Below are 24,754 nucleotides of genomic sequence, written 5' to 3' on the forward strand. Positions count from 1 at the left end.
ACTGATGTTCCAGCTAATCGGGCCCTTACAAACTGTCCTCTTTGAAGCTCTGTTAGGTGTTTCATTGCACGTCGACCTCGGCCTCTGAATGCAAATACGAAGTGTGTACTACTTGCCGGCCGCGGTGACCGAGCGGTTCTAGGCGCTACAGTCTGGAACCGCGCGACCGCTACTGTCGCAGGTTCGGATCCTGCCTCGGGCATGGATGTGTGTGATGTCCTTAGGTTAGTTAGGTTTAAGTAGTTCTAAGTTCTAGGGGACTGATGACCTCAGCTGTTAAGTCCCTTAGCACTCAGAGCCATATTTTTGTGTACTACTTGCAAACAACCTGCACTGATCCCTAGTCGGCACTGATCACGTACAGTCCAGCGAGACACGAGCCTTACCTGCGTTGTTTACCGTCAAACACAACCATCCCATTACTGCCTACGTACCCATTATTTTGCCTATCCCGTGTACGAAAACTGAATGTGGTGAAAGGACTGACTGACACTCTGTCAGTATAGTAGATGCAAATGTCAGGAACCCTGCCGCCACACTACAAAGCTTTCCGAGGGTAAACCACCGGTTAAACAGTTAAAAATTGAAAGTAAAGACATTTTTTAGGAACAAGTGATAACGATTTTGGCCACTAAGAGAAACAGTCGGACAACCAAAATACCTTGAGAGTCTGACAGCTATTACTGTGAAATAATGTTGCTCAGAATTTAACCCACTCAGTGCTCTTTTTACCTTTTTCACTGTTTTTGGTACAGTCACAGCGTGTCTTCACTGCACGTTTGACTAACGTATTTCAACGCGTATCTGTAACACTTTAATGCTTTAATGTTTAATCTATGCAGATACGCCAGTGTGCAAGTTAACCCCCACTGTACTACACTGTTACGTGGCCATCTCCCATTGCTAAGGGCGAAGTAGCTCAAGCTCTCCCAGTCACTCTGTTAGCACGTTTTACTGCGTGGGGTAGTCCTGTGGAATGCGGCCCGAAATTTTGTTCTATCCAGAAAATTAAAATAGAACGTATTTTACTTGATAGCGATAAATGTAAAATGTATAATCGAATTCGAGACAGTACCTGAAACGGCAACTATTAGTTTTGCTTGACGGTAATTCGAGAGATGGTAAACCAACTCTTACCATTTAGTTAAAGGATAAAACTCTGGTCGGTTATTCAGTTTGAGTGTGTAGACGACATAAATAGTCCAAAAATTTTGTTTCAGTTTTATGACGAAGAGAAATTATTCGTAAAAGTCAACCTGAATCACCTTCTCGTACTTGTGATCGTGTTGAGTCCAGCTGGGCGAGCAATACGAGCGAACTTTGTGGTTCTCTCCAACATTTAAGAAAACACGCTGTGCTTCATAAAGACATTGCTGAACATAATGAGAAGGTGACATTTGAATTTTTGTTCTAGATACGGTATTCGTAACCGGATCTCTCGCTTTTCCATGTGATCGATTTTACCAAGTAGGCACTCGAGCACCTGATGCAACAGACACAAATTCTCAAAATCACATTAGTTTGTCTCAGCTTTTTTCCGAACATATTGTGTTGTTTTTTAATCTATATGTTGTGTTCCGTTCTGTACGTCAAGTTGTGTGCTTTAATTGTGTGTACACGTGCAGTTCATTAAACTGTATGATTTATAGGCACATATAGGTATAATTAAAAATCACAGTACACACTAAAGCGACAACACAACTTATCACGGGCAAGTTACGCAGTCATTTTATGGAAGTATTATTTGAAGGTTTAATGCCGGCAGTATGAAATACATAAAGAGCCTGTTAACAACACATCTCATTTTATTCTTGTATTACAATTTCATTAAAATTAATACTGCTTTAATGTCATGGATTTGCTTAGAGAAATATTATTGTGTGACATATTTATCACTGATCATTTCGGAGTAAGTTAATTTCTGTGAGTTTTGGTAGCTGAGATAAGAGAAAGCCGTTATGCGGCAACCGCAAGAATTTAATGAAAACTACTGTTAATCTTTCTCAGATAAATCAAAATGACACAGAAGGTAAATAATACAATTAAAATGAAAGCTTTGTAAGTTATTTCCGCGGCTCTGTGCCGTTTAATATTGGAAATATTCAAATAAAACGTTGCGGACGTGCAAATGGCCGACGACAATCTTTCATAGGGTACCGCTGTATTGCGCGGTCTGTTGTTCTGAGAAAATAAGCCAGTAGTTTTCTACCATGTAGGAATGCTAAAGATACATAAATAAAGGTTTTAAGAGCAAATAAACACATAAATTTAATCAAAATGCATCATAAGTACACTTACAATGTCTCTCACCTCTATCCTCATTCGCGATCAAGACCAGAGTAAGCAATTACGTAAAATCATTCCACTGTTTCACGGCTGTTAGTATTTTAACATAGTACAGAAAACAATATACACAATAAACCGATACTGTTTTTAAATACAATTACGTTGAATGATAAATATTTTCTGTACATTTTTACGTACGTCTTTCAAGAACTATGAAATTCTTAATTCATAGCACTGTTCGTAATTCCATCTGAATAAATATTGTTCTCCCCAGGGCAACCAGTACAGTATGCTTCAGTTTGAATAGTCTGATCATGGTATGCGGTGGCAGCAGGCGTCAAACAATAGATGTTCATAGTTGTTTATTACATTGCCTTGAAGATACATCACGTACACTGTCATCTGCGTGCCTCTTGATATGGTACAGAGCAGGGAGCTTGGAGTGGAAACTGCCAGTACAAGCCCATTTACCACATTTTAAAAAAAAAGAAAAAAAATGCCTCTGAGCACTATGCGACTTAACTTCTGAGGTCATCAGTCGCCTAGAACTTAGAACTAATTAAATCTAATTAACCTAAGGACGTCACCCATATCCATGCCCGAGGTAGGATTCGAACCTGTGACCGTAGCAGCAGCGTGGTTCCGGACTGAAGTGCCTAGAATCGCTCGGCCAGAGCGGCCGGCATGGTCTCTGTCACCAAGATCTGAAGTGCACACCGCATGGTAAAGTGATGTGAATGAATGAATGACAAAAAGCCTGTGTTGTCCCATTGAGGGCAAAGACCCCCTACAGGTAGGGGTAGCTGCTTTTAGAGATTCATGTGGTGAGCTAGTCCGCTTAAGAGGGTACCGCACTTAATGGACACTACACACTGAATTACACTTGATCACTTAGTTTTAGTTCCAGTTCTTTCCATTCCTTTCTGTTTCTGGCTATGCTGGTCCACTCTCTTCCTGCTTGTTTTCTGAATAAGTCCCATCATTTGCGTCTTGGCCTTCCTGGAAGTCTCTTGCTGGTGTATGGGTCCCATGTGGCACCTCGTGTCGTCCATTTGTCGTCTTGCAGCCTCGCCACTTGGCCGCTCCGTTTCCATTTGGTCTTCGTAGCTGTTGTGCTATGTCTATTGTGGCAGACATCTTGTGTATCGAGGTTTTCGATATTCTGTCTTTCAGAGAGATGCCAAGGATCTTCCTCTGCATTTTCCTTTGGCATGCCTGTAGAGTGTTTCTCTCTTTCGCTTTGAGAGCCCCTGTCTGTCATCCACATAATAACAATGGAAAACGCAGCTTTCGAGTGCCTCCATTTTGAGACTCCTTCTCAGCGTTCTGTGTACCAATATGAACATTAAGGTCCAGAAAGCTTTCCAAGCTAAGGAAACTCTTCGTTTTATTTCTTTCTCCATTTTGGTGTTAAAAGAAATTATTTGGCCTAGATATATGTATTGTGATGCATACATTAGTTCCGTTCCTTCAAGACATATTGTCGTTTCTAATCCATTTCTCATTACTTGCGTTTTAGATTTGTTCATTGTGAGTCCTGCCATCTTGCTTTGTGTGTTAAGCTCCTGGAGCATTGATTGCAATTCCCTTGCGGCTTTGGCGAAGAGGACTATGTCGTCAGCGAACCTCAAATTTGTTAATTTCTTAAAGAACTTGGGGCTACATAAAAAGCTGGTCTCATTCAAATTAGTTCTACAGCAAAGGCGCATAAATACATGAATACTAATTACCTTATTGTAGGTCGATGTAACAATATGTAGGAAGATTCTCCATCAAAATGATGAAAGATGCAATCGCCATTCCCAAATCGCTCTTCAACTGTGGGAAGGAGGTGCTTAAAACATCAATGTAGGCCTGTGCTGTGATAGTACCACACAGAACAACAAGGGGTACAAGCCCCCTCCGTGAAAAACACGACCACGCCATAACACCACCGCCTCCGAATTTTACTGTTGGTACTACACACGCTGGCAGATGATATTCACCGGGAATTCGCTATATGCATACCCTGCCATCGGCCCCACGAAGCCCCTTCCTCAACAAGGCACTGTGCAAGTTGGTGGTGGTTCCATAATGGTGTATTTACATGTAAAGGTACGGGTCCTTTGGCCGAACTGATCATTGACTGGAAATGTTTATGTTCGGCTACTTGGAGACCATTTTCAGTCATTCATGGATTTCATGTTCTCTAACAACGGTGTCATGTCACCGGGCTACAATTGTTTAAGACTGGTTTGGAGAACGTTGTGAACACTTCGAGCGGATGATTTGGCGACCCACATCGCCCGACATGAATCCCACCGAATATTTATGGGACATAATCGAGAGGCCAGCTCGTGCACAGCATTATGCACCGGCAACTGTTTCGCAATTACCAACGGCTATAGAGGCAATATGGCTCAATATTTCTGCAGGGGACTTCCAACAACTTGTTCAGTCCGTGCCACGTCAAGTTGCTGCACTACACTGGGCAAAAGTAGATCCGACACGATATTAGAAGGTATCCTATGACTTTCGTCACCACATTGTACGAGGTGCATTCAAGTTCTAAGGCCTCCGATTTTTTTTCTCCGGACTGGAAAGAGATAGAAACAAGCGCATTGTTTTAAAATGAGGCCGCGTTCATTGTCAATACGTCCCAGAGATGGCAGCACCGTACGGCAGATGGAATTTTACGGCCAGCGGCGAGAATGAGAACTGTTTTAAATACTTAAAATGGCGACGTTTTCCTTACTTGAACAGCGTGCAATCATTCGTTTTCTGAATTTGCGTTGTGTGAAACCAATTGAAATTCATCGACAGTTGAAGGAGACATGTGGTGATAGAGTTATGGATGTGTCGAGAGTGCGTTCGTGGGTGTGACAGTTTAATGAAGGCAGAACATCGTGTGACAACAAACCGAAACAACCTCGGGCTCGCACAAGCCGGTCTGACGACATGATCGAGAAAGTGGAGAGAATTGTTTTGGGGGATCGCCAAATGACTGTTGAACAGATCGCCTCCAGCGTTGGCATTTCTGTGGGTTCTGTGCACACAATTCTGCATGACGACCTGAAAATGCGAAAAGTGTCATCCAGGTGGGTGCCACGAATGCTGACAGACGACTACATGGCTGCCCGTGTGGCATGTTGCCAAGCAATGTTGATGCGCAACGACAGCTTGAATGGGACTTTCTTTTCGTCGGTTGTGACAATGGATGAGATGTGGATGCCATTTTTCAATCCAGAAACAAAGCGCCAGTCAGCTCAATGGAAGCACACAGATTCACCGCCACCAAAAAAATTTCGGGTAACCGCCAGTGCTGAAAAAATGATGGTGTCCATGTTGTGGGACAGCGAGGGCGTAATCCTTACCCATTGCATTCCAAAGGGCACTACAGTAACAGGTGCATCCTACGAAAATGTTTTGAAGAACAAATTCCTTCCTGCACTGCAACAAAAACGTCCGGGAAGGGCTGCACGTGTGCTGTTTCACCAAAACAACGCACCCGCACATCGAGCTAACGTTACGCAACAGTTTATTCGTGATAACAACTTTGAAGTGATTCCTCATGCTCCCTACTCACCTGACCTGGCTCCTAGTGACTTTTGGCTTTTTCCAACAATGAAAGACACTCTCCGTGGCCGCACATTCACCAGCCGTGCTGCTATTGCCTCAGCGATTTTCCAGTGGTCAAAACAGGCTCCTAAAGAAGCCTTCGCCGCTGCCATGGAATCATGGCGTCAGCGTTGTGAAAAATGTGTACGTCTGCAGGGCGATTATGTCGAGAAGTAACGCCAGTTTCATCGATTTCGGGTGAGTAGTTAATTAGAAAAAAAAATCGGAGGCCTTAGAACTTGAATGCACCTCGTACGATGGATCAGTGTTTCCGTACAGCTCACTGACTCAGCATCAACTGTTGCAACGTTGCTCCTCTTCAAATACGAAGACAGAAAGAAAGAAAAATTAGCACACGGAAGTCCGTTTCATCAACTGGCCGCGCCATATTTTTTTTTTTTTGGCTCCTCTACCGGCCTGTCGTGAAACTGGGACTCAGTCTCTGTCAGACGACGCTTACAGAAAGGTGACGTCTTTCGCATAAACATGCTACGAGATCTAGTAGTTTGTGATTACACTACTTCGTGAACCATTGGAATCAGGTGCAACATTCACAGGAATGTCTGACGAGAGCAACCTTGAATGAAATAACAAGTAAATTTAGTTGCGGAAAATGTACATGCTAGTCTAAGGAAAATTAGTTCATTACGAAAGAAATGGCTTACAAACCGCTCCTCCCTACGATACTGTTCGTCAATCTGGGACATTTAACGCGTTAGAATAATAGAAGAGATAGATAAGATCTAACAAAGAGCAATAATTTCGTCACGATATCCTGTAGTAAGTGTGAGAGCGTTAATCCAGGGGCAGACGTTGCAAGAAAGGCGTTGTGGTTCGTGGAAGCATTTTATTACGAGGAGAGTCGGTCAACATAGATATCTCAAGTAAGGAGCATGGCGAGAAAACCAGGGAAATTCCACTTCTTACGGAGACAGCTATCCTCCCGTGAAAGAGAGGAAGAAAGACCTACTGTAAGCTGTGGTCCAACGATCACACACTATGGGTTAAAAGAAAACCGAAGAAAGACGAAGATACTGAGGAGTAGCAGAATTGAGATTAGCGATAATCTTATCACTAGAGTTTGGGGACGACGAAGTAGACGAAGAGAAGGAATTCTCCTAGCGTGGAACCAAAACCACGCATAACGGACGAAGCAAAGAGGATGTAAGAAGCCGGCTAGCACAGTCGAAGAGAGCGTTCTTCGCAGAACGAAGTCTACTAGTATCAAACGTTGGCCGTAATTTGAGAAAGAAATTTCTCACAATGTACGTTTGGAGCACTGTAATTTACGGTAGTGAACCATATACTGTGCGCAAACCGCAACGGAAGAAAATGGAAGGGTTTCAGGTGTGGTGCTACAGAAGAATGTTGAAAATCAGGTGGACTGATCACGTAAGGAATGAGGAGGTCCTCCTCAGAACAGCCGAAGAGATAAACGTGTGGAAAATATTGACAAGAAGGGTCGGTATGTCAAGACGTGCATTAACACGTAGGGAATAACTTCCACAGTACAAAAGAAGCTGTAAAGACTATAGAGCAGTGGTTCCTAACATTTGTGAGATCATTACCTGTGAATGCAGTAAAATATTTGCCAGTACGCCTCTCCCCGCCCATCCGTGACCCCCCCCCCCATCCCCCCATCATCACTTTTTAACTATGAATTACGTAACGTCAAACAAATTAATTAAAGAATAACGTCAGCTTTGCTATTAAAGAATAACGTCAGCTTTGGTAATAAATACAGCCACTTATTATGAAAGCCCACCAGCAGCTAATAGAGTATAGTAAAACAGAGAAAGAGAATAAATTTCAGAGGGAAGATTTAATTTGTTATTATTAAGCAAGAGAAAGAAATCCTAAGAAGAGGTTACATAGTTTGTTGTAAAAGGGAAGGTTATCAGGAAGACAAGAGGTATAGAGGAGACGGGAAGGTTTAATCGCAGATTCATATGCAGGTGTAGATGTTTCCAACATTGTCATTTCCTACTGGGTGGGACCCCGCGTAATGCGAACGCGGAGTGTTCGGTGGGAAATTCCTGCGCCAGCGGCGCGTCCGTGTGATGGTGGTGAGGCGTCGGCGCGCACCCCTCCCAGAGGAGGGGCAGAGCCAGAGGTACCGTACGCCGGCCGGCCGCCAGGTGCGGCGGCCTGGTTCCGCACAGTGCTGCGACGGCCGACGACCCGCGTGGCCACCGCGATCCACTTGCTGCCACCTTGAACCCAGCGAAGGACGCGCGCCGGCCGCCCATTCTCAAGGACATGGCGCTCCTCAGGGGACCCTGCTGCTGCCTGCTCGCGGTAAGTCTCCGCCCGGCTCACATCTGCAGGCGTGCATTTCGCGGGCGCATTCTGCACCTCCATTCTACTCCAAAAGCTTCCATTCCATTTCTGGGTCAGGAAGGCAAGTGAATGTTATCCTCCACCCCTCTCCTAGCCCATTCGCGGACGATATGAGAAAGAAATGTAACTGCACGCACTCTTCGTGATGTTTCCTGATCTCTCCTATTTTAATACTGACTTTTTAAATTTATTCATTTACTTATTTAATCTTGCAGTATTAGGGCCATCGGGTATTCTGTTACAACTAACCAGGGATTCTAAATAATTTACATTCTAAAAGAATACGTTGTCCATTGTAGGCTGTGTTGTACTTTATTACGAGGCGTATTCGGAAAATAAGGTCCGATTTGGCGCGAAATGGAAACCACTGTGAAAATCCGATGGAACTTTGCAAAGATGTGATGGGCAGTGTCTTTTGTGTGCCTGTCGATCGCTTCACGTCGCTCTTTTCAGTTCAGAGCCCAAAGTGATCGTGCAGAAATGCCTACAACAACAGTGTCTCCAGCCAAGTATGTGAATCTGTGCCGGCTGCGGTAGCCGAGCGGTTCTAGGCGCTTCAATCTGGAACCGCGTGACTGCTACAGTCGCAGGTTCGAATCCTGCCTTGGGCATGGATGTGTGTGATGTCCTTTGGCTAGTTAGGTTTAAGTAGTTCTAAGTTCTAGGGGACTGATGACCTCAGATGTTAAGCCTGTGGTGCTCAGAGCCATTTTTGTGGATCTGGTGAGAGATTTCGCCTGAAGCTATGCAGCCCACATAACATAAGTGTTACACGTTTCTTTCTTCGAGACAATTTTCAACCGCGTTCTGCAGGGGCAATGAAGACACTCCTGCAGCGTTTTCGATGGGAAGTGTTTGATCACCCATAATGCAGCCCTTAATTGACTCCCTCCACGGTTTATCTCTGCTCACCTGAACCACTGGCTACGAAGACAACATTCTGGCAAAACCGACGAAAGGCAGACCAGCGTAGAGAACTGCCGGAAAGCATAGGCGACTGCTTTCTGTCTACCGAAAAGTTTGTACAACGCCACGACAAATCTTTAAGTCGGAGTGGTTACTATTTAGAGAGACAGCTGGAAGATGGGGCTAACTTTTGCACATAAGAACTTTTTGATTTTGACTGTGGTTTTCATTTCGCGACCGATCGGACCTTACTTTCCGAACAGCCCTCGTAAAACAGTACTGATAGCTAATTTTGGCCGTGAGTCATTATCAAGCACATTTGCTATGTCGTGTATTGCATATCGTGATATAGCAAATGTGGTTGATAATGCCTCACGGCCGAAATCAGCTAACAGCACGATTTTAATAAAACACAATACAGCCTACAACGGACAATGTATTGTTTTACTAAGCACTTAGATGCTTAGATACCCACGGAAGCAAAATTTACAATACTTTCAGCACATTAAGAATGTTGTAAGTTACATTTAATGTCCACCATTCTTAAATTACTATGACTAAATAGCGCAGAAGAAACACAGGCAGGTGGGTTTAAACTACTAGCACTAGCTACAAGAGGGGGTTGGGATGGGGAGAGAAAGTGTAACGTAATAAAACACAAATAATACAGATAGATAAAAAGAAAGGAGTGTAACTGACTGAGAAGTGAAAATACAGAGAAGCGCAACTGTGAGAAGACAGAAGTATTTGCTTTACTATTTGACGGAGGGAGATGGACAAAATATGTTGATTTTTTGCGTAAACGCTGACGTCACTGCACTGAACTGTGCGCAGAGTACAGAGTAGCTTGTTCCAGACGGGGGCAACAACAATAGGTAACGAGCCAGCGAATGTTTTTTTTTTATGGTTGCGTACAGCTATGGCACTATATAAATGACACCTTGCGTTTCGATTATGATGGGATGGCTTGTACCAAGTCTGTGATGCTAGGTACCGGAACCAATGCGTATTGAAGAGATATGCGGATATACTCTCTAAAGAATGAAAATAGTCGTATAAATAATGTTCATCTACAAGTGCGCATTGTATGGTATTTTATTGCTAGGCCCAGTCTCTATATCAAGCAGTAACCTTGTACGTTACAGTTCTCACTGGGAGCCACCTTTCTCAAGCCGACAACACAACGTTCTTATCATTATAGACGGTTTTTGTGCCATTCGCAGGTATTGTGGTAAGTTTCAGTTCTATATCTGATAAACGACTTCTATAAATCGACACCTTTAAATGGCGTCAAAATGAATTGTTGCTTTAATGAGGTTGTGATTCGGAGTTTTTATTTTTAAACTAGTGATTTAGTACAATATCTGCATGTCATCATATTAAAACTGCCAGTTTCTGTCAAATAACAGACCATCCTGAAACATAATGTTAATTACAAGGCACGCGTCCATTCATGATTACTTTTATTGAGATCAGTGCTTCGCCCTGTTAACATATGGCCTAAAGTAAAATTTGAGAAACTTTCGTGCAATCTATAATTTTTGTGGAGTTGATGGGAACATTGATCTAGATACATGTGATCGAGACAGGATGCATACCCTGTAATTGACGTCCAATTATAGGTCACAGAATGATCTGCTTTTGACCGAAAGTGGTACTTCTAGTAAAGTACAGCTATTGTGCCAAATCACAATGTTTCGAAGTAATTACTCTTCGTGCACTGTTCGGGACTAGCTCACAACGAATCTTAAGCTGGCACATCCAAGCTACTGTCAGTTATTTTAGTCTTGGGGAAAACTTGAAAAATATAATCATGTAAATATGTGGTAACCTGTTGAAGCTTCAGCAGGTGACCAATTCTACTCAAGCCACGCTTTTTGGTTCTAAGCTGTGTACGTTATTCAGTTCTACAATGGTTCAAAAGTATTGACCTGAAAAACATCAAATGAATCATTAGTTTAGTTTTATAATTCTCTATCCAGAAGTGCAAATCACGCTCAAGGCCAGGATGAATTTATCGATCCAGTCTCCAATTTGACTGAATAGTCCGTAGGTGCGCAGCTTACTGGTGATACTACACCGCGAATAAAACTTTCCACAGTTCAACAAACATGGGATTAAATGGGAAGCCGTCTCGTTGCTCTCGTAAATAAAATCAACGAACTGGTTTTCGCGCAATTGCTACTTCCCATCGAACAGGAATCAGTAACTAGGAAGTGTGACGGTTCTGCTACCTGTTCTGTTTACGGAGCTCATCGAATCTAGTCAGTCTGCTTTTATTCAAAGATTTTCATTATTTATTTTCAACACTGGACACATAATTCCGTGTGTTCTTGCCTTCGTAGTCCTGTAACTCTTCGGATCCTTAGCTAACAAAAAAATTCTAAAACCACAACTGCAGCCATCAGACGCTATTTTATAGTATTACCTGCCAACAATCTTATCTGTAGCCACAAAAGAAGACAAAGAAAACTTCTCGTTTCATGCATCTATGTTAAACAAATTATCACAGTAACTTAAATCATATCGCTGTCATTCACATGTGCTTCTAATAAGTTCACTATCCAGTTAAATTTTACAATTCCCGGCGGGGTCAGGGATTTTCTCTGCCTCGTGATAGCTGGGTGTTGTGTGATGTCCTTAGGTTAGTTAGGTTTAAGTAGTTCTAAGTTCTAGGGGACTGGTGACCATAGCTGTTAAGGCCCATAGTGCTCAGAGCCATTTGAAACATTTTGAACCATTTAAATTTTACAACAGTCGTTTATGGCCTGAAAATAAAATTCGAGCTACTTGATATACATGTCTGGTTAAAAGGAAGTCATAATAATGAACCGTCAACAGTTGCTTGTAAAGAAACACTCGCTACCACGTTAGATCCAAATTTTATACTGTCTGATGATGGTCGCTTCTATCTAAATTGGCAGTGATTCAAGGTTTATGTCATCAGCAGTTCATGGTTGCTCTTAAATATGACTTTCTTTAAATATTTATGAGCTGTGGATCGTCACCTGCACAACATACATTATGTCAGGTGTTTCAGTTCTGGCTCCTTAGACGTCATATGCAAATGAATTCAACAAATGAGTTAACAAAATATAAATTCAGCTACAAATTAAATAACTATTTCGAAGATAGAAGCAGTATTCAGTCGGGTGATCGGGATCTACTACAGAACATCGTCAAAGTCTTCGACCAGGAGTAAATTTATTTCTTATAATGACGGACACTAAATCCGTATTCAGCTGGTGTCAGGCAAATCGAGGCTGTTAACTAAAATATTTTGATTGACTTAACTCAGCAGCAACATTTCTGCTGCTTCTGAAAACAAGACCGCACATTATCTTCCTTCATCAGTTGAGCGTGCCGTATCATTTTGGCTTCTACAGTGGTATACAACGGTACTGTGACATGAGGATTTCAATGTGTACCAGAACTGCAGATGTATACCTGCAAACAAATAATTATATAACTTAATTTCTTTTGTAGAGTAGGAAATCAAAACTTTATGATCACCCGTCTCAGAAAATGCGGACAGGTGAATAAAACTAAACGGTAAACATTACAGCACGAGGAAATTTCAGTGAAATCCGAAGCACAACATTTTGAAACGGGCGTAATGTAATATCCACGTATGTATTTTGCAGCAACTGCAGAAGTTAAATACATTTTATCCTGGAAGGTAATTTTTAAGCGTGCGTCAGTTATAGGGCGAGGGTCCATAGGTCGCTTTTCCTTTTGAAGAGGCAGTTTCAGTTTCCCGCGAGTCCTCATTCTGGCGGCGTCCCGACCCGTCACGGGAGCGGCTGGACTAGTTCTGCTTCTTCCGCGAACGGCTGCCACTGACTGCATCGAGTACGTCACGATCCGACGGCGTCAGCTGTCTGTTTCGCAATGAGGGCGCCGGCCGGCAGCCAGCAGCCGAGTAAAGCGCAGTCGAACCTCTCTGAGTTCCTTTCAAAACAGCAATAAATTCCTTGTAATACTTGAGCTTGCCCCGGCGTATCGAATGTTGAAACAGACGAATACAACCGCGTGTAACTTCCTCTACAATTACCGAATAAAAAGAAGATTTCTGTTATTATAGAACAATCTCCTTTCCTGAAGTAGCACGCCGGTCCAGTGGCTTGGTACAGTGTTCCAAAAAAGGTCCTCAAACATAATCATATTATTTTTTAATTCTGTTACGAAAACAACCCGCACCAGCAGTCCCTAATTGCTACTATGTAAGACAGAAAAGTTATAAACCTGCAGTATAAATCATTACATACAAGGCGACACACACAGTTAATAAAAGCTCTACCAATGAAAATGAAATCTGTGCCGAAAACAATTACAGCCCCCCAAGTTACACCTATGGCAACGGCCTTGCCGCAGTGGATACACCGGTTCCCGTGAGATCACCGAAGTTAAGCGCAGTTGGCACTGTTGGAATATTCACTAGTGTAGTGCTGGGCAGTTGGATGTGAACAGTGCGTAGCGCTGCGCAGTTGGAGGTGAGCCGCCAGCAGTGGTGGGTGTGGGGAGAGAGATGGCAGAGTTTTGAGAGCGGACGATCTGGACGTGTGTCCGTAACTCTCCCAAAGCACGGCCACTAGCATTACAAGCCACTAGCATTAGCGAGTCAGTCACAGCTATTTCGAGATTAATAAAATGCTGTCTCACCAGATTCAATGGGAGTCCAGTGTATTGATGAGATTCACATAATGCCTCCGGTGAAGATAAATGCGCTTCACCAGTCGCTGCAAGGCATGCCGGGCGCCCACGTGTACGCCTTCGTAGCTAGAGGCCAACCAAGAGTTTGCGATTCGCTCGGTGGTAAATTCACGTTTATTTTTTCGGATTGTTCCAACCATTGTCAGCTTGTCATTTTCCAACAAGTCAGCCGCAGGTGGAATAGATGTGAACCAATTATCATATGTTACATTTCTACCAGATTTGGATATGCATTTCACCATTCTTTTGACAATAGCATGAGGTGTGTATCACAGAGATAAAGCCCATCCACTTGCTTTCCACAATATATTTCTAAATGGCTGGTATAGAACATCCTTGCATCTGTAAGTGCAAACATTTTTATACCATATATTGCCGGTTTTGATGGAATGTATTGTATAAATCCATATCTGCCCCTGAATGCATGCAGCATATCATCTACTGTAACTAGTTCTGATAAACTATTATGTTTCTTGCAGTTTTCATTGAACTGATCTATCAAGAATCGGACAGCAGCTAATTTGTCTGTTTCCTTCCGATGAGCTCTGTTTCTGACGTCATCAAATCTCAGACATGTCAGCAAGAAACGAAAACGGTTTATGCCCATTGAAAGTCTGAAGTACTGCACTCCAGTACGATCTGCAGCCCAGAGACCTAGTAAATTTGTGTGTGATGGTCCGTAGCACACCCGCCAAGAAAAGGAGTCCTAAACGAGCTTTGATTTCTGTAATGTTAGTGTCTGCAGCATCTCTTTCTCTGGAATATTTAGAACGGATAGTAGCAACGTAAATATTAGTGCAGCGAACAATTTCTTCTATAATGTCATCTGTGAGGAAAAGTAGTAAGCAATCAATTGGACGCTTGGCATTTTTTGCTTCGCCTATGACTGCTGGTAAATGCTTGACAATATTATGTTGGGGTCTTCTTACTCTTCTGTTTTGGATTAGAGGTCGATGGCTCCATTGCATAACGTCTTTCCCAAAACACAAGTCAAATTTTTCGATAGAATCACTTTCGTCCAGCGACTGTTCACTGTCTGAATAGTGATCACTTTCGATTATTGACTCCAGATCACTACATTCTTCATTACCAAGCTCTTCGTCCAACCACTGCAAAACCTGATCGTCATCCACCGTTCTACTGAAAAAAAAGTGTATAACTTATTTCATAATCGGTGTTGGTTAGTGAAAAAGCTCATAATTGTATGACAGTTTGGATAATGAATAAAGAAAAAAAGTTTCTAAACGAAACTGTCTATGTTTTTTAATATTATAAAAGAAGAAACCTCCTTACCTGCAATATATCGTAAAAGAACTGATGATAGAACCGCGCCACACGAATGCACACTCGCGGACTGACACTCCGCACCTCAGGAGACTGCTGCTTCTGGCAATAATGACTAACTTCAATTGTTTCCAATAATTCGCTACGGAAGGAGGAGAAGGTAGAAAAAGCCGCTCATGGAAATCTTGAATTTATAAGTGATTGTTGATGGAAAGATAAAACTGCGGACTCACAGTCCGCGGTGCGTGTAACGGAGGGTTAAAAACAACAGTGATATTCATGACTATAATACCATAAAAATAGAAAGACTTACACTATCCTCTGCTCAACCTATCTTTGGCACAGAGAGGGGTAAAATATGCTGCTATAAAAATTTTCGACAAATTACCAGATGAAATAAGGTGTCTGGCAGACAACAGTAATAGCTTCAAAAATAAATTGAAATCATATCTCCTTGACAACTCCTTCTATACCACAGATGAATTCTTGAATAGGAATAAATAAATCTATAAATATAGTATATGCAGTTTGTGCCACTTAAGGGAATGGGGTAAATAATAGAAATATTAATCTTTAACTCTGTATTGTAATATACACTCCTGGAAATTGAAATAAGAACAGCGTGAATTCATTGTCCCAGGAAGGGGAAACTTTATTGACACATTCCTGGGGTCAGATACATCACATGATCACACTGACAGAACCACAGGCACATAGACACAGGCAACAGAGCATGCACAATGTCGGCACTAGTACAGTGTATATCCACCTTTAGCGGGAAGAACGACTGCCGGAAAGCCTCCGTGCGCGCTAGAATCTCTCTAATTTTACATTCGTGATCTCCTCGGCAGGTATAAGTAGGGGGAAGCAACATATTCGATACCTCATCCAGAAACGCACCCTCTCGAAACCTGGACAGCAAGCTACACCGCGATGCAGAGCACCTCTCTTGCAGAGTCTGCCACTTGAGTTTGCTAAACATCTCCGTAACGCTATCACGCTTACCAAATAACCCCGTGACGAAACGCGCCGCTCTTCTTTGGATCTTCTCTATCTCCTCTGTCAACCCGATCTGGTACGGATCCCTCACTGATGAGCAATACTCAAGTATAGGTCGAACGAGTGTTTTGTAAGCCACCTCCTTTGTTGATGCACTACATTTTCTAAGGACTCTCCTAATGAATCTCAACCTGGTACCCGCCTTAGCAACAACTAATTTTATATGATCATTCCACTTCAAATCGTTCCGCACGCATCCTCCCAGATATTTTACAGAAGTAACTGCTACCAGTGTTTGTTCCACCATCATATAATCATACAATAAAGGATCCTTCTTTCTATGTATTCGCAATGCATTGCATTTGTCTATGTTAACGGTCAGTTGCCACTCCCTGCACCAAGTGCCTATCCGCTGCAGATCTTCCTGCATTTCGCTACAATTTTGTAATGCTGCAACTTCTCTGTGCATTTCTTGTGCACTTGACATGTTGCACATCATAACGGCTACTGTACTGTGCGACTGATCAATGGAACACGCAACCAACTAACTAACTAACCAAATCTTCCTATCATCTATCATAATATTTGCAGATAATGAGAAGAGCAGCTGAATACGCGTTGTATGCAAAGACGAAGAAGTGCGCAGGCACACTTACACTTGTTTACTTTAGCGTAAACCGTAAACAAGAAGGAGGAGGTGGAGCCGGAGTTACGGTATAGCGTGTTTGGCATAGCCCCGAACGGCCGACGGCCGCGGTAATTACGGTGACTAACGACGGGAGGCCGGTTCGCCGAACTGGGACGAGCGCCCCTCCATCGGGACGGCATTCCTCCGCCCACGCCTCGCGGGCTGCGCCGGCGCCACAATACGACCGGCCGCGGGGTCAGCCACCAGCCCGCCCGGGCCCTCACCACACACACACGCGAGCGCGCGCTCAGCCGCAGGTGCGCGCCAAACTTCCGCATTGTTGTGCGCCGTACGTCAGCCGCAGCGCCGCCTCCGCCGCTACCAGCCTCCCTGTCCCGTGCGGGAGCGGGGGGCGGGCCGGCCTCCGCAACAGAGGGCAGGCCGCGTTGTGCTGCGCAATCCTCCACTCCGAGGGCCCCCACTGAGAGACACCGGCGCGCTAGCGTGACGCAGCGGTTCTCGGCACGCTCCTCTGCTCTACATCTGTAGCGCCTGTCGCCAAGTCGCTCGTCTCGCTGGGCTTGCGGGCAAGGATGGGAAAAGCCGACCTGTTAAAACCGATATTTTAGTTCCAAATGAACAATATTTTTCGGTATTTGTTTCATGCCTGTTATAATAGTTGTTTTCTGTTTTTTTACTAATAGCTGGGAAAAATATCGAAATGTCAATTAGCCACAGAAGCAGTACTAAGATTTTTACTACATCTACATCCCTACTCTGCAGTTCTCGCTTAGGGGCCTGGCAGAGGGTTCATCGATTCACAATAATTCGCTATTATTCCACTTTCGAACAGCGAGCGGGGGGGGGGGGGGGGGGGGGAAACGATAACTATATCTTTCCGTGCGAGCTCTGACTTCCCTTATTTTGCACTCATGCTCATAAATTAACTGCAGAATGTGGTGCCACGCGACGTGGCACTACACAAAACTGTCGCTAATAGCATAGGCACATGGGGAACACACACGACACAGATCTGTAAGTCCACGGTATTGGTGATAAGTTGAGAAAACCGTCCCGAAATACATGTGCTACAAAAGGTCACTGTTTCCTGCGCATGTACCCCGACATTAGTATGGGATATGACCATCGTGCACACGTACACAGACCGCACAACTGGTTGGCATACTCTGGATCAGGTGGTCGAGCAGCTGCTGGGGTATAGCCTCCCATTCTTGCACCAGTGCCTGTCGGAGCACTTGAAGTGTCGTAGGGGTTTGAGGATGTGCAGCGATACGTCGACCGAGAGCATCCCTGACGTGCTCGATGGGGTTTAGGTCTGGAGAACAAGCAGGCCAATCCATTCGCCTGATATCTTCTGTTTCGAGGTACTCCTCCAAGATGGCAGCTCGGTAGGGCCGTGCGTTATCATCCATCAGGAGGAAGGTGGGACCCACCGCACCCCTGAAAAGGCGGACATACTGGTGGAAAACGACGTCCCGATACGCACTACCTGTTACAGTTCCTTTGTCAAAGACATGCAGGGGTGTACATGCACCAGTCATAATCCCACCCCACACCATCAAACCATGACCTCCATACAGGTTCCTTTCAAGGACACGTAAGGGTTGGTATCTGGTTCCTGGTTCACGCCAGATGAAAACCCGGTGAGAATCACTGTTCAGACTGTACTTGGACTCGTCCGTGAACATAACTGGGACCACTGTTCCAATGACCATGAAAACCCGGCGAGAATCACTGTTCAGACTGTACTTAGACTCGTCCGTGAACATAACTGGGACCACTGTTCCAATTACCATGTACTGTGTTCTTGACAACAGGATTTACGTGTTCCCCTGTGACCAAGGGTCAGTGGAATGCGCCTTGCAGGTCTCCAGGTGAGTAAACCGTCGTCTGTAGACTGTGTGTCTGGAGACAACTGTTCCAGTGGCTGCGGTAAGGCCCTGAGCAAGGCTCTTGCAGTACTCCGTGGCCGTCTGCGGGCACTGATGGTGAGATATCGGTCTTCTTGTGGTTTGTACACTGTGGACGTCCCGTACTGTAGCGCCTGGACACGTTTCCTGTCTGCTGGAATCGTTGCCATAATCTTGGGATCAAACTTTGTGGCACACTGAGGGCCCGTGCTGCGACCTGCTGTGTTTGACCAGCCTCCAGTCGCCCTAATACTCTACCCCCTCATAACGTCATCAATATGTGTTCTTTGAGCCATTTGCAACACACAGTCAACGTTAGTACATCTCAAAACGTCTGCACACCTACTGTACCGTACTCTGACACGTACCAACACACTTCTGCGTATGTGGACTGCTACCAGCGCCACCGTGCCACGACCGCAGGTCAAATTCACCGCATGGTCATACCCCGAGGTGATTTAAACCCGCAAACCGCCCACCACAGCGTTGTTTCACCATGTATCAGCATTATCCTTAATTTATGAGCATGAGTGTATTATCATGATCGTTTCTCCCTACGTATGTCGTCTTCCACAAAATTATTTTCGCATTCGTGGGAGAAAGTTGGTGATTGAAAATTCGTGAGAAGAACCACCCATAATGACAAACGCCTTTGTTTTAATGATGTCCGCCCCAAGTCCTGTGTCATGTCCGGGACACCCTCTCTCCTCTCTCCTATATGGTAAGGATCCCACACCGCGCAACAATATTCCAAAAGAAGACGCACGAGCATAGTACAGGCAGTCTCTTTGGTAGGTCTGTTTCATCTTCTAAGCGTTACGCCAATAAAACGCAGTCTTTGGTTCGCCTTCCCCACAACACTTTCAATACCGGTACGTTCTTTCCAATTTTAGTTGTCCGTAATTGTAATTCTTTGGTATTTAGTTGAGTTTATGGCCTTAAGATTTGACTGATTTATCGCGTAACCGAAGTTAAATGGATTCCTTTTAGCACTCATGTGGATGGCCTCACACTTTTCATTATTTAGGGTCAATTGCCAATTTTCGCACAGCACAAATACCTTTTCTAAACCGTTTTGCAATTTGTTTTGATCTTCTGATTACTTTACTATACGATAAACGACAACAACTTAAGATGGCTGCGCAAATTGTCTTCTAAATTATTTATAGAGGTAAGGAACAACAGCGGGCCTATAACACTACCTCGGCGATCGCAAGAAATCAATTACATTTTACCCGAAGACCTGCCGTCAATTGCTACGAACTGTGACCTCACTGACAGGAAATCACGAATCCAGTCGCATAACTGCGGTGATATTCCGTAAATGCGCAATTTGATTACAAGCGTCTTGCGAGGTACGGAGTCAAAACACTTCTGGAAAGCTAGAAATAAGAAAGCAGTTTGAAAGACCTTGTCTGTAGCTGACAACACTTTTTCAATAATCTTTTTCACAGAACGACTAATTTTTATTCGTAAAATCTGCATTGCTTTCAAATACTGCGTTATCGTACAAAACGAGGAAAAGCAATCAGTGCTATTTTATAACAATACCGACAGAAACGAGCAACAAACACATGGCGCGAGCAACAGTACAATAATGCTAAGGCAATAATGTACCTGTTACCATGTGGCGTGGCCTATTAGATGGAACCGGTGTACGTTCAGTGTGTAAGACTTGGACCATGTGTTCCATATGGCAATTTCTCACTGTCATCGTCGGACATCAATCGCATAACAGAATAGCACCTGCGCCGGCCGTTGTGACCGAGCGGTTCTAGGCGCTTCAGTCCGGAACCGCGCTGAAGGTACAGTCGCAGGTTCGAATCCTGCCTCGGGCATAGATGTGTGTGATGTAGATCTAAGTCTAGGGGACTGATGACCTCTGATATTAAGTCCCATAGTGTTTAGAGCCATTTGAACCATTTTTTTGAATGGCACCAGCCACAGCCTGGAATTAGTTTACGAAGTACGATACCAGTGAAGTTCAGAGCTCCATTTGCTTTAAAAGGTTAAAAGCAGGAGGAGTCACACCAAACTTGCGACATAATACAAGGACAACACTTAAAACCTAACAGTTTATTATATATATATATATATTGTTTTTTTCCGTCTGTTCATATATCTCTGATGTTGTAACGCATTTTTCTTTTGTCCTGTAATATAGAGATAAAAGCTGTTTTCTAGATGTAATATGTAACTGGAAACTATTTCTTTTTTGTAAGTAGATAAATATGTTTAGAGCTTATTGGTTGTGGAAAGCTTTAATTTCTGTTTGTTTATCGTTTACAGCAATAAGTTTGGTAGAAAATAGTTGTGTAAAGATATGTGTAATTTACTTTGATGTTGTATAAACTGTGGGCGAGAGTATTGAGAAAGAGAGAGAGCAATATCGATAGTCGATCCAACAAAGTGGTGTGTGTTGTTGGGTAGCTAGAGAGGCGGACACATGTTTTACTGTGGGAGTTGTGACTTTTACGAACTGGTGAAGATTGAGTTTAGTGGCAAGCGATATACGTTTTGTATGACTGTTTTACGCCAGTACGTGATATGATAATAGTGAGTGTAGAAACTGGGTGAAGTAAATACTGAGACTGTGCCGTGAGACGAAGTAACTATGACAATGCAACCGAGAATGGGCGGTATTGTAGCTTTGTGTCTGTGAATTGAACTGCACTTGTATTTTGACTGTGTTTTCGTACACTCAAGTACTGTGAACTTACATATTTATTCGCGTTTCGATGAACTGTCGGACGCCTACAATCAGTAACAGTCGTTATGAACTTATGCGAACTGTCTATTGTGTGTGAGTATATTCCCGCACAGGACTGTTTTTCGCGATCGCGGCAGTTATAATACGAATTGACTTTCTATAGAATTCGCCGTCGGCAAGTTTTATAAACTGTGTGTGGCATAAGTAAACTTAAATTGTGTGTGCCAGAAACATTAATACTGTGCACATACGGACATCCGTAACAATAATTACATCGACCAACCTGTGGCCTGTAAAACGCCACTGTAATCAGATTTGCAGCTTAATCAATACCACCGCCCGCCCGATTACGAGGAAAAACCATCAGCTGCAATCACACGACCGTGGGAGCAGATCTCAGCGTTTCACCAGGACCAGCCAGCTGCCGTCGATATCGCGACCATCGTCACAACACACAAGATAAGATTTAAAAGCAGCACTCTCCTCTCAAAGACTCAAAATTATTGCAAACAATTTTAATTTCCTTTTGGCTGACATACACGTAACATTTGTCTTCTTTAGAATAAAAGTGTTCCCCACGAAGTGGTGTGTTCTATGTAGACATTGTTGACTTCCATTAGCAGTAGCCATTTCCCTTTTAATTATTTTCATTTTTTTTCTTTACATTTTAAATCCGCTGCCGCTGCATGTGTATTTTTTTATAACTTTTGGAGGATATGTGTCTAAATCGTGTGCCGTAGCATTTACCAGAAGTATTGTAATGCTTTGCTACTTGGACAAGGGCGCCCGCCATTAATTTCTTAAACGTCGACCAATGACAGTGAAGCTCGCTTGCTATTGGTGCTAGCATTCTATAGTTGGTAATTCAAAGGCGGGTAGCTGTCAAACCTCATGGGTTGTGATTACTTTGAATGAGAGTCGTGTAAAATTGTGGGTCCATCACTCAACTTTGGTATTCTTTTGTTTATTGACGTTAGAAACAAATTTTTTTTGTCAGTGTCCTTAAATCTTATTTAATATGGTTATTCTATGCTAAACTGGGATAAATGCACGGTCAGATATTTTGTTGGGAAGTAAAATTTGGAGAAACGTCTATTTAGATACGGCTTGATTTGGACTGCATTAGTTAACACGGTATTTTTTGGGTATTTTGGCGATACTTAATGACAGGGTAGAATCGCAGTCGTCACACTACACATCAAGCCTCTATCTGCTTTTAGCCGTTGAAAACGGACAAATTAAGGTGAGAAATAGAGTTCTTTCTTACCCTTTAGCCCTGACTATTCGTAATATCCAAATAGTGGTGTGATTCTCAATTAGAACATGATCTTTGAGCAGACTTTCAAAAGATTAGAATCAATAGGAGAATACTAGTGGTTTTTTGTAGTGGTCAACCACTTACCATTTTTCGAGAAAAGCAGCGAATGGTGGATGGACTTTCTTTTATTTGCCTATTTGATGTAATATTTTGATTCTACGTGTCTTGAAAATGAGAGAGTCAACATTTTTAAATCTTTCTTCTATTCGTAAGTTTATTACAGGAAATAATAGGAATCAAAAACCTACAATCAGTTATTGTCAGCGGCTTTAACAGTCCGGTTAAACTGGCGTTGAGGAAAAAAAAAGTGGAGCTCATTAACGCGGTAGCTGCTTGGCTGCAAGGACGTGACAGTGTTGTGCATTGATATTCATACGAGGGATGTTTGAAAAGGCCTCCGAATGGAATAGAAAGAAACTATTGACTTCGGTGAAACTTTTTTATGTTTCATTGTAGTCTCCCTGCACGTTAATGCACTTGGTCCAGTGATGTTCCACTGCCTTGATCCCCTCCAGAAAATTAGATTCCTTCAGGGCTGTAAAATACCCGCCAACTTCGGCTGTCAGTTCTTCGTTTGAAGAGAGTCTCCATCTGAATTTTGGGACGAGATGGAAATCCGATGGAGCCAAATCAGGCAAATAAGACGGTTGTGGTAACAGTTCGTATCTTCATTTTTACCGAGGCAACGACACTTATATTTGGGCACGTAGTGACTTGATGAAAAATGATTTTCTTCCTTGCCAAACCTGGCCTTTTTTCGCGCATCTTTTGCTGTAGTTGGTCCAGGAGGTTAGCGTTGTATCCTGTAATTTCCTAAAAGTGCATCGGTAAATTCTGTTCGAGGTATGTTTCGTTTAAAGTTTAAGTGTGATCTCCCACTCCCCATCTCCCCGTTTGGCAAAAACATCTGCCGATGACACAGTCAATTCGAAATGACCTCGTGTGAGTGTAAAGGGAAAAAGCACGGGACAACCAAAAGTGTCTGAAGAGGATGTTGACCGTGTCAGAGCATCTTATCTCCGTAGTCCTAAGATGTCTTTTAGGAAACCAAGTCCTCAACTTCAGCTGCCAAAGACGAAAGCTTCAAGAAAACATTTATACATGGGTCCATAGCCGTTACAGATAGTACATGCTTTAAAGCCACATACAGTGTACTGTAGGCCTGCTTTATAACTTTGCAAGTGAAGTGTAGCAGCCGGAAGATGAGTTTTTTGATCGTGTAGTGCTCCGTGTTGAGGTACTTCTTCATCTAAGTAGGAAGGTAAATACCCATAATGCTTGTATCTGGGGTCAGAACATCATCACGAATCTGAACAATATAAAAGAGATTTCCCAAAATGTAACGTTGTGTGCACTGTGTCCCGATAGCAAATGTACGGACCATTTTTATTTTATTTTATTTAACTGGTGCTACCATAAAAGGAGTAGCTTATTTGGGTACGTCGCAAGAATGGTTCTTCCCCCGTGTAGAAGGTGAATCTGAACACTTTACTTGGCAGCAAGATGGAGCCCTTCTCAACTGGCATCAATTTGTACGTGAGTGATTGATCGTCCAAGTCCCTGACTACTGAATTGGTCGTATTGGTCAAAACGACAGAGCTCTTTTCTGCTGACCTCCACGTTCACCTGAGCTCAAGCCAAGCGATTTCTTCCTTTAGAGCTTTACAAAAGATCATGTCTACGTTCCACCTCTACCTAACGAGTTCTTAGAGTTGAGACACAGAATTGAAGAGGATATTGCTTCCACTACTCCAAACTCGTAACCCAAAGTGTGGTAAGAATTGGTTGGATGTGTGCCGTATAACTAAAGGTGCATGTATTGAATATTTCTAAAAAAATGGTTCAAATGGCTCTGAGCACTACGGGACTTAGCATCTATGGTCATCAGTCCCGTAGAACTTAGAACTACTTAAACCTAACTAACCTAAGGACATCACACAACACCCAGTCATCACGAGGCAGGGAAAATCCCTAACTCCGCCAGGAATCGAACCCGGGAACCCGGGCGTGGGAAGCGAGAACGCTACCGCACGACCACGAGC

At 43.3% G+C, this 24,754-nt stretch overlaps 1 protein-coding gene across 1 annotated transcript in view; it reads left to right on the forward strand.

The window, feature by feature from the left end:
• Nucleotides 1-8,067: 8,067 nt before the first annotated feature.
• LOC124798354 overlaps nucleotides 8,068-24,754 on the forward strand; it is a 391,600-nt gene continuing 374,913 nt past the window's right edge. The window contains exon 1 of the mRNA XM_047261716.1: nucleotides 8,068-8,181. Coding sequence (XP_047117672.1) covers nucleotides 8,143-8,181 — 39 coding nt within the window. The 5' untranslated portion in view covers nucleotides 8,068-8,142. The remainder of the gene's footprint in view (nucleotides 8,182-24,754) is intronic.

Source organism: Schistocerca piceifrons, chromosome 5 (genome assembly GCF_021461385.2).
Source record: "Schistocerca piceifrons isolate TAMUIC-IGC-003096 chromosome 5, iqSchPice1.1, whole genome shotgun sequence".
NCBI lineage: Eukaryota > Metazoa > Arthropoda > Insecta > Orthoptera > Acrididae > Schistocerca > Schistocerca piceifrons.